The following is an 11,288-nucleotide window of genomic DNA, read 5'->3' as shown; positions in this document are numbered from 1 at the left end:
CAATGAGGCGGAGAAAAAAAAGCGAATGCATTGTTTTATCAGAAGGGAAGCAATGTGGCCATAACACAGCTGGTAAAAACACCACAACCTGACCTGATACTCGCTGCAAAGCTTCATTCTTAATCATTCAACCTGTGTGTTTCATCAAATAAGGACAAGATATAATCTTATTGTGAAATAAGTTTGACTAAAATGACAAATTATTGGTTTTGGCTAGACTAGTTTGACTGAAATGTTCTATATAATCTGATGACTAAAAAAGACTCAACAGTTTTCATTGACAAAAAGTAGACAAAAATAATAGTTTTCTTTGACTAAAATAAGACTAAAATGCTCAGACATTTAGTCGACTAAAACATGACTAAATATGACTAAAACTAAAAAGGAAATTTAACACAAGACTAAAACTAAATTAAAAAAAATAGCTGACAAAATTAACACTAGTCCCATGTACGCCGCCACATGTGTGTCAGAGATAAGGGCATGTTGCGTACGTGTTTGTGTTGGACTTCTTGACCCTGTTTGTGTGACAGGGAACACTTTGCTAAAACAAAAGCGAAGTACTTTTGTGATGACTTTTTTTTTTAAATTAGCAGATGAAACCATTTGTATGTATTTCTGGTGTGCTGTTAGCACAGATAAGTACTCAGAACTTTATCTGAAGGTCCTCACTTTGAAAGGATAGCTGGGGTCAGGGTGTATGACATTAGGCATTCGGTGGTTTAGGTTACAGAAACGGGTCTCTCTGTGTCGGGAAGTTTCTATGTGTCTCCTTCCTCAGTTATCAGATAGCTTTTGCTTTCTCCACCACTGTCTGTGTGTGTTGGGAGAGACTCCAGTGTGAGAAAACGTTTTTAGAGAGTACTTGTCCATGGACAAGTGACTTTGGCAATTTACTTGTCCGAATACATTTTTTACTTGTCCAGAATGTACAAAAATTGGGGCCACTGGAATCTTCTTCTTCGCCATCGTATTCTAGATTTTCCCACGATCTTTAGGACACCGCTAACGTAAGTGAGCGGTAAGATTTTACTGCATCACACATAGGGTTGGGTATCCTTTGGATTTTAACGATTCGGGTTCTGCTTTTCGATTCTGGTTATTTTCAGTTCTCGATTCGGGTTCTTTGAGAGGGTAAAAATAAGTCCCATGAAAAAACTCGGAGAAAAATATATTCATGAAAACATTAAGTCAAATCTGTATTCCTATTTACAAATCACATCATACTGTTTAATTTCTTACGGTTATTGAAAACAATTGTATAAAAATAATATCTGCATTGTTTAGTTAGTTCTAAGCAGTGCAGTTTGAGAATTTACAATTGGCCCAGTCTCCTCTGGTGTTACACTGCAACCTGCTTGTGAGACAGAGTCCAACAACACATGTCCAACACATAGGCCTTATAATAATAATTAGCCTATAGGCCTAGCGCTTTTCTACAACTCAAAGACACTTGCACGCTTACACATGTCCTGCAATACACATGCTGCAGCTGCCCAGCTGCTCACTGTTTCTAAAAGTAAATAAATAGTATTTTCATTTCAATAACGTACTTTCTATACCCTGCCTCATAATATCCATATCCATATCCATATCCATCCTCGGGGCTCGGCCTTGCCTCCTGTCCTCACAACTCTTATTAATCCCGGGACCGAGTTTTGCTTCACAACCCTGCCACTGTGCTTCCCGCCCCGCCCCCGTCTAAAAGCGGCGAGATGTATTTCCTTAGTTTCGGTTCTGCTTGTCGATTCCTAACATTTCTAAACGAACAATGGCGGACACGTACAATTTGCGAATTAGTTCTGCCTTTTGTAAACTGAATTTATCAATAATTTGTCAATAAATGAGGGCGAAAAATGTCACTTGTCCGCCGGACAAGTCAATTGAAAGATCTACTTTTCCGATATTGTAAATAACACGTCCCGGACGGTGGGACGTGTGCTTTTTCGTACACTGGAGACATACTTTATTTTTTGTATAAACAAATTGCACGACAATAGGATTCACACATTTTTTGTTACAGACACAACTTAGTATTTTGAACAATTGTGAAGCACAAAATCAGTTGCGTATTTTATGACATCACCACTTGGTTGAAGGCTTTTATCAATTACATTAAAATGCTGGGTCATGAATACATTACTAACTGTACTTGACACTTTGTGCATCATATTTATTTCTACAGAACTCATCTGTTGAGATGAACCTTCTGTGGAATAGTTTTGTTCTTTGGCTCTAGTGTTGCGGTAGCTGCTTTAAATGCCGTAATGTGTCAGACATCCTAACAATGTCATTCTGAAGAAGCTTGAACCTGACTCGTTCTCTAATGAAATCCAAAGGGGAGACTGAAACGCACACTCAAATAACAGCCTGAGCGAGTGACTTTGATAAAGTCCTGTCACAGAGCTGTTTACTTTCTGTGTCCTTCCCCATCACAAGGCTAACTCTAAACCTTCAATATACCTGTTTATATCTCAGGAAAAAGGGTAATGCCCTTGAGATTAATGCTTGTTATGGTAAAGAAATGCCGATACAACACTTTTTTTCCCCAAATATATTTTCTCAGACACTTACAGATACCATCTTTGTGCTCATGTGTGTCCAGCGTACTTTCCCCAGACAAATGCTAAGTTACGATGTGTTTGCTTGGTTGTCAGTGAATGTTGGGCTATCCAAAAAACCACATTGATGAAGGTGTTGCAATAAATTATGAAACCTGACATAACGGGATGGATTTTTTTTCTTCTTCAAATCATAACCGGTAGCTTGCCTTGATTATAGCCTAGTCGATAGATAAGATGGGGACAGATTGCAGCTGCAACATTTTTTTTTAAAGAATAACGCCATCAAGATTGCTCATCCGTCCTATTTTCCAAAGAATGCCTTTTTTCTTTCGTGTTCTTTCATTATTTTGGTCATTTAGATTTTCTATGTTCAAATTTTATTCTCTATACACACATCTATTTGCCCGTTTGTCCGTCCTGAGAAGGTTCCTCATCTGTTGCTTAGGCCTGTCGCGATAGTCGATAAATTGACTTATCGTACGATAAATAAAAATGGACTCGATAACTTTTCTGAGCTCGATAAATTGCCGTTTACACAAGGATGTGACCAGCATTTTAGCTAGGAGCGCTGTCACACAGCCAGGTCAGGACACTCCACGTGCACGTTAATAATATAGCAACAACGTGTGACTTACTCGCGGGGAAATTAAAGTGAAATGGAATTGGGTTTTGTAACAAAACCAAACTACACATCTTGATTCTCCGGTGTGGCAGTATTTTGGATTCAAACCAAATCAACGAGGCGAACCTACGGACTTGAATGAGCCGGGCGGTGTGTCGCATTGGTTTAAAAAAGGTAGCGACAAAAGAAGGCAATACCACGCATTTTAAACTACACCTAAAACACAACCACCCCATTCCGTTTTCCCAGCTGGGAGCAAACGCGGCAGCTGGAGATGGAGAGCCCCCGCCCGACAATGCAAACATGTTGGTGTTCCTTGCTCGAAAACTTAGAAAAACCGATTTGGATATGGCCTGTTGAGGCATCTGGGTCTTTGACAGTGGACTGTACACTTGACTGTTGTTTTAAGGAGGTTTTTTTTGCTTGTGAGATAATGTGTGATCATATTTATTTATTTATTTATTTATTTATTTATATATTTTAATATTATTTCACATTTCATTTGCAATGTTGAATGTTCAATAAAAAGTTATGTTTGAAAGGATGTACTTGAATTATTATTATATATTATCATTATGTCTAAAATGGTCTTAAAACGGCGCCGACAATATTATCGTTTATCGCAATAATTTCCAGAAAGATTTATCGTCCAACACAATTAATTATCGTGACAGGCCTACTGTTGCTACCGTTTTTCCTTGTCCTCACATAGTACAGAGGTACAACTGTAAAGCCCCCTGAGGCAAATGTGTAATTATTGATATTGAACAATATATCAGATTTGATTGATGATCCTGTCTTTTCCTCCTCCCTCCACAGGTCTGAGTGGAGCCATGGCGAGCATCAGCGTCCGCTCCGGTGCTCCAGGGTCTCCCACACATGTGAGCGGGAGCAGCAGTAACGGAGGCGGGGCCGGCGTAGGCGCTTCCTCCGGATCGGGGCCGGTGTGCCGCAGCCGGCGCAACGGGCTCCAGGACGTCGACCTGAACACTTTCATCTCGGAAGAGATGGCGCTGCATCTGGACTCTACTGCCTCCGCCGGAGGGGGAGGAGCCAGGAAAAGAAACTCCACCCAGTGCAGCGATGTCATCACAGACTCTCCTACGCACAAACGCAACAGGATGATCTGATGTGCTGCCTGCCTATGTGTGTGTGTGAGGGGGGGGAAGCCTTCAGAGCCAAGGCTAGGAGAGGGAGGGAGGGGGTTGGAGGGGTGAACATGGGACAGATGCACAGACGGATGGACAGATATTCAGCTGCCTGGCTGTGCAGAAGAACGTCTGAAAACGCAGACAGAAGGTCCCCGTTTGCGCTTTTCTGATGTTGAATGAACTCTATTCCTTGTCTCCTTTCCCTGCACTATTGCTACAAATCACTGCTATCAGAACACTTAATGAGTGTGTGTGACGAGGAGGTCCGGACGCCATCGCCCCGGAAAGGAGACAACGAAGGAAGACTCATCATGGGATACAGAAAGTTCTCAAACACGCACTGTGCTGCTTCGAAGAGTAAAAGCCACTTTGATCCTCGACACATTTGTGCCCTTCCCTCCCTGAACCCCACTCATCCTCACCCGCCACCTTAATAAGGAAGTGAGGGCCATGATCGTCTCACTCAGTGAACCGAGTTGCTCGCCAAACGTTGGAGACTCAACCCTCTGCGACCAACATGTGATCTTTCTGTTGCTCCACCGTCGTCGGTGGGGGAGCTGAATCGCAGTAGGACAGGTGTGGGGTCATCCAGCTTCAGTTACATTTCTCCAGGTCGATGGCACGTCACTTTACTCTCCGCTAACTCTGCTTCAACTATGGCTCCATTTAGTAAAGCCAGTCGCCATTTTCATTAGTTCGTCAAACCACCAGTGTTAAAATTCTAGGTTTGTTGCCACTGTTGTTGGCAGCATTGATAGCCAAGTTAATTATTTCTCCACATTTTTTCTGTTGATTAAAAAGAAAACACTTTTTATTTTTTATTTGTGAATACAGCTTGTCATAAAGCTCACCCCTTTACCCTAGTCTTATACAAAAAGCAACTGCTCTTTTATGTGATCTTGTGATTATTCTGATTTGCAATAAGGACTGCACTTAATTTTCACCTAACTCATGCAAACAAATGGGCTCTTCCATTATATCCCAGATGTAGCCTAGATTAGCACAACACTCACTGCTTAGAGGAAGTAAACACTCGGTATAGGGCTGCTCAATTAATCGCAATTACCATTTTGGCTTGCAACGATTATGAAAACATAATCAAGATAAAACAATTTTTTGTTAGTTAAAAATATATATATTTTAATTTGTCAGTTCATTTGCACTTAAAGTTCAGGGTAATCAACTGTTAACATATTGTTCCAACTCTTTTTCAATAAATTGATGTTTTCAAAGTAAATGGATAATCGTTTTTAATGATATCAATTATTGACCCAAATAATCGAGATTATGATTTTTGCCATAATCGAGCAGCCCTAACTCGGTATGACTAAAAACACATCGTTCCAACAACCCTTCAAACATTTCCGCACATGGGCTCTACTTGTATTAAGAGTCTTTCCCTGCCTGACAAATGATTTATCGGAAGGAAGTCGGTGCTGTTAAGAAAGCGTAAATCACAGAACCGTTTACAAAGGTAGCGTTTCTAAATAGACCCATGAAACACGCCAGTCAGAACACACATTATCTGGCTGGAGTTTGGGTGTTGGTCTGCTTTTTTGTACAAGGGCCGTGTGCATTAATACGACGTGGAGGCTTTTTTTTTTTTTTTTACAGGATGATGAATATCCTCGATGGTTTAATTCAAATTGTTGTTGCCTTCAATCATTTTGTAACGGTGAAGAGTCGGAGACGCTGATACCGCATGAGTCCGAAATTTGAGTATATTCACAGTTCAAGTAGAAAGAACTGCATTGAATTTTTTATGATTTATATTGAAAGATACTTGGAGTATATCATGTTTTTTTTTTTTTTATTGGTCTCCTTTAGCATATAATGCTAACAAAGTTGAAATCATTAAAAGTCTTGAGTTATCGAATAGAAATATCCCCAGTGATGCCCTGCCATATTAGCAATAGAGTAAATGTTGGCTTAAACTTGACCTGTAAACCCGCTGTAGCTGAACCAATGAGACGTCACTGTTTCCTTCTCCTCGTCCTCCTTTTCGTTCACTCCCCTTCTATTTGTACGACCTGGAAAAGTGGGTTTTCTTTAGTTGTATAAAGCATGCCAGTTTTTAACTTCTGTTACAGTTTGGTCACAGATTAAAATTTTCTTTTACGTTATAGGTTGGCTTTTATATTCATACATCATATCTGGCTTGTTGGTGGAAAAGAAAAGGCTGAGATGTGTTGCTTCTGTCAAAGACTTTATTCTGGCATACAAAGGAAACCACTGAGTTGGACTGATTTCAAATGGAGTTTTGAGTTGGTTACAGGAAAAGTCATTCATGGTGAGAATTCATGCTTTACGTCTTTCTAAACAGTATGTCCTTGTTAGCTTCAGCTAGCACAAGGCTCGTTAATAATGTGACAATAGGAAGGATCAATGTTTATTCAATAGGAACTTCGGCCCTTAAAGACAGCCAATGGCAGTGTACGGAGATTATGTAAATCCTATGAACCGACCTGTCAACACGCTCTTAATTAAATCAGAGGAATGCATTTTGAATATTTGAGTTGCTCTATCTTTCTCCGGGCACTGTTTTTGCGTCTAGCACGCCACATCGACTGAAACCAAATGGTGCGTGATGTTACAAATGAGTGGTTATCCTCCCCAGTGTTTCTGTTGCATGACAACAAAGGGAAGACGTGAAGTGGCTGCAGACAGTTCCCCCCCCCCCTCAAAAAGCTTGACTAAAGAGAGTTGGCAGGACGCTGCCATCTTTCTAATCCCCCTGTTGAACCTGCATTGATTAGCTGGGTTATAATGGGGGGGTAGGGGGGGTGCACTTAGTGTTTTTCTTTTCTTCTGCCGAGCCAATCACCGGCCTTCATCGACATTGTTCTCAAAAAGACTGAGTCATGCCACGTGTCTCTGGAGCCAACGCTATTATCAGCTGTTTCTTGATACTTATTTGTTTAAAAAGTAATAAATGGCTAATCTATATACTTAACATTTAATTGTTGGTATGATATATGTGGTTCACATTGTAAAATAAATAAAACCATTGAGTTGCAAATCGATTGTCTGTTTCATTAAAGAAAAGTAAATGTTACTTTTGTTTGTTTAATTTGCTTAATATTTAATTGCACTTATTGTAAGTTGCTTTGGATAAAAGCGTCAGCTAAATGTATTGTAATATAATGTTAATTAAGGGTTCGTACAGAAGTGTTTTATTTGTTCAATTGCCCCTCTTGAGCTTATGGAAAATAAAGGGCGAGTGGCATGTCATCAAAGTGTATTGTAAATGCATAAAGCAAACCTTTTTAGACCAAGTAAGGAAGCTTATTTTTACTCTTCATTTTAACACACTTAGCATGTATATTTTGAGAACTCAAAAACTTGCACCAGAGGTTCCCCCTATAGAGCGGATAGATCTGGTTGCATTTAGACCTGACATGCAAATGAGCAGCAGTAAGCACTTATAGAATAGTTTGCATTTCACAAGAGATGACGCACAAGCAAGAAATAGTGATCTGTTTGGTAGTTAGAGGAGCCTTATGTGTTAAAAAGAAATGAAATGACAGTCACTATAGTATTTCAAATGTATTTTTCGGGAGTGGTTGTTCCTTAGTTAGTTGTGCCTTCTTCTCTGGACTGAGTTATTGAAGGCTCACATAAATTACACGTATCTTGGCACAGCTTTAATCCACAAGAGGATGCCAAAGAACAGCATTGGGGGAAAAAGTCACTTTTCCACATGTCATGGCCATGGGTATGTGATGGGGACCCACAGGCCTGCAAAGTGTGCGTGACCCTGTTCTGATAGTTTGGCATTTAACTCTGTGTGGCCTCCCTATTTGTTTCCAGCCTTAAGGAAGGTTGTAACAGTAGCAACTATCTTTAACAGTGACACTTATTACTTAAATGCAAATGAATACTGCTGAGTCGAATTCTAATCCTAATCTTTTCTACTATTTTATAGTCTCCTTATGGAGTTTTCAAACTCTAGTAGATATATGATATCATGTTTAAACCACGGGGGTCCATGGAGTGTTTGTCTCCTGCGAAACGTACATACAAACAGGTGACTTTATAAACTGTCCAGCCAATGCTTAAAGAAATAAATAGTACTACTTGGTTTAACCACAGCCTGTATAAACTGTATCTGGGTTTTACAGTATACCTCTCGCCCAACAGGTGGCAGTAACGCGCCACAACCCACAGCAGTGTGCAAACAAATCCCGTAAGAAGAAGAGGAAGAATAAGCTAGTAATAAAACATGGATGCTAACAACTTTGCAAACATTTTAAGGGAAGGAAATATATCCCACACGTTTGTTTTACCTCATATAATCATACAGCTTTTGTGAGGGAAAAAACACGAACGTAATGTCGTAAATGTTGTTTAAAACACAAACGCTGCTTTAAAGATGAATTAGCTTAAAGTTGCAATGAGCATTTTTCATATAAATAAAACATGTTAACATGTTTTCTTTCCTAATCCCCGTATCCTTGAGGTTTTAAAAAACGTGTTGAATGCATTTCTTTCAACATGAAACATAAAGCCCATTATTGAAGTTTAAATATGTAATAATTACTTGTTTAGTCGATTCTTCCTATCCTTCGTTGGCATGCTGTTATGCTTGGTTGCGAATTACAACCAAATTGACGATGTAACCAAATTGTGTCCAAGCGCGTGCACACTACAAATAAAACATTGCACCACCAAGTACCTTACAAAGATGTCATAACATCTAATAGAATACAAGATATAAAGCCCTGTGGCCTATATTAGGAATCACAGATTAAAACATTTGCTGGAGGGAAACAAGTGGTTAATAGTTTTTAAAGCAGGCAGAGCTGAGTCCATGTGAGGCAGATTTTCAAGCATTTGTATTTATTTGATTGCTGCACTATTTTAGATGTTGGCTACTGTATAGTGACAGAGTTCAACAAAGGCAAAGAACAGGGGGCTGTCCTGCACAAATCAACAAATTAAAATGAACACACTGCAGTTTATCATTTGAAAAGTAAAGACATAAAAGACACATTATTAAATAAAAACAAAACATAGGCCAGTGAAGGAGAATGCAAAGAAGTTCTTCAAATTAGAAATAAAATGAGTAAAACAACGAATAGCCTTCGAAAAGCGCTGATACCAGTGTGTATTTAAATGTGGCTTGTTTAAATGCCAACATCCTTAAACATCACTGTTGTTGCTAGTGTTTTGGTCCATGGGTGTCATACAGGCACCTCCTTCCTTTCATAGCTCCTCCACCTCCTCATCTTCACCCACAGCTGCTGTCATAGATGGAAGAATGTGATTATCTGCAGCTACGCAGAGATCCTTGAGTTTCTCCACATCACATTAAGCAGAAAACATGAACATTATTCATCCGGAAAAATTACTAGTGCCTGTAGGGTCTTTATTTGTGCCCTTTGAAAGCATCTTATACTGCTTTGCTGTGGGTAGTTAAATGACAACACCTTATACAATTTCTGTATTTGTAAAGACTTTTCAATGTTGGAGCTGCATACTACCTCTTGCAGCTATATCAGATGTGCTTTTCTCATTCTCAAACATATGGGTTTTTATACAGGACCAAGTGTTTGTGAATAGCAGATAAACGTAGGGTCTTTTGGGAGGTGGAGGAATAGAAGGTGAGCTCTCAGAGTCCATTTGTGATGAGAGACCCCCACCCTGACCTGACACTGGCATCTGGAAAGGGTCTGGATCCTGCTGACGGTTTTTGGGGCAGGACTCAGATCTGACTGAGAGGCAGGAACTTCTGGTAGTAGCTCTTGGTTACATCGATCATCAGGTCCTGTGTGCACTCTGGGAGCTCTCCTGAAAACAGACCTGAGAGAGAAAGATGGACACAGGTAAAGATATGGTGGATAAACACAAGGTGAAAGGATCTGAGGCCTGTACTACGAATCCAGTTCAACATACCCTGGATATGTTTGAGTTAGCTGGCTTACAGTTCCTAATCCAAAACAAACGCGCTCTCGCTAAACTGTCCAACGACGCTGGTTATCAACTCGGTAACTCAAGCCAGGGTTTCTCTGTTTCCGGCTGAGTGCGCGTTCACATGAAAGGGGCGGGGCTAGCAACATTTGACAAATCACAAACATGGAGAAGCATACTGACAGCGCAGCGTCATACTTCCTGAATGAAAAGTGAACTATAATATATAGAAATATGAAGAAGTTAAACTTTAAACATCCATGACTTAAACACTTTATCCAGGATAAAAGCCACCTGCAAGGTGAATACAGCTGGTAACAGAAAAAGTGTTTGAATGCATAGCCTACATCAACAGGTTTATGATATCACTGCCCAGTCTAAGACACTAGTGGATCTGACTTTAATTACATTTGACTCAAGTGTTTCGTCAACTTAATGTGTTGCTTAAAATAATACTTCTGCATACAGTATGTGACACTGTGAGTGTTGCACGGCCAGATACGGCTCAGCTGACTCAGATAAGGAAATATATGATACATTATGATGTGATATGCAGCGGAATGTACTTAATGTTACTTTGATCTGGTTACTTATGTTGTGGCAGATATTTAAGTAAGCTTTCTTAACTGTTACGTTCCCTTCTGAGCTAGGGGAATCAGAGGGAAATAACACGACCAGAGTGGAATTGGTATAATTGGTTTATTTTAAATAGCAGCGGTAAACAAAATGGCAGGCAAGCAGCCTGGAACAAACATAATGCCACAACACCGGTTTAACTAACAAACAAAGAGGCCACAAGGGCGCAAGTTTAAATAGGCAACCAAATTAAGAGAGGACTCTAAAAAGGGAGCCTGTGTACATACAAAGAAAATAGGTAATAATAATAACAACGAAAACCCTCACTATCAAAGTGGTACTAATCATAACTAAGGAACGCTGTAAGGAAACAAAGCTGAGTAACTGATTACACAAAACCTAGGCCGCACCACGCACGGTCGTAACCCCCTCGTAGAATGCAGGGTGCCATATTTATCACAACAA

The 11,288-nt window shown here is 39.9% G+C and overlaps 2 protein-coding genes across 2 annotated transcripts in view; one reads left to right on the top strand and one right to left on the bottom strand.

Annotated features, from left to right (window-relative positions):
* LOC104965835 (UPF0472 protein C16orf72 homolog) overlaps positions 1–5,444 on the top strand; it is a 9,271-nt gene extending 3,827 nt beyond the window's left edge. Inside the window, exon 5 of the mRNA XM_010794856.1 lies at positions 4,006–5,444. Coding sequence (XP_010793158.1) covers positions 4,006–4,316 — 311 coding nt within the window. The 3' untranslated portion in view covers positions 4,317–5,444. The remainder of the gene's footprint in view (positions 1–4,005) is intronic.
* A 445-nt stretch (positions 5,445–5,889) lies between these two features.
* The window catches only part of dctn5 (dynactin 5), an 8,650-nt gene continuing 3,251 nt past the window's right edge, over positions 5,890–11,288 (bottom strand). Inside the window, exons 5-6 of the mRNA XM_010794969.1 lie at positions 10,881–10,893; positions 5,890–10,210 (exon numbers count right to left, since the gene is read on the bottom strand). Of these exons, the coding sequence (XP_010793271.1) occupies positions 10,042–10,210; positions 10,881–10,893 (182 nt within the window). The 3' untranslated portion in view covers positions 5,890–10,041. The remainder of the gene's footprint in view (positions 10,211–10,880; positions 10,894–11,288) is intronic.

The sequence above is a fragment of the Notothenia coriiceps genome, unplaced genomic scaffold (genome assembly GCF_000735185.1).
Source record: "Notothenia coriiceps isolate Sejong01 unplaced genomic scaffold, NC01 NC01_scaffold00002126, whole genome shotgun sequence".
Taxonomy (NCBI): Eukaryota; Metazoa; Chordata; class Actinopteri; order Perciformes; family Nototheniidae; genus Notothenia; species Notothenia coriiceps.
Note: the sequence above shows the minus strand (reverse complement) of the source record. Positions and strands in the feature narration are given on the sequence as shown.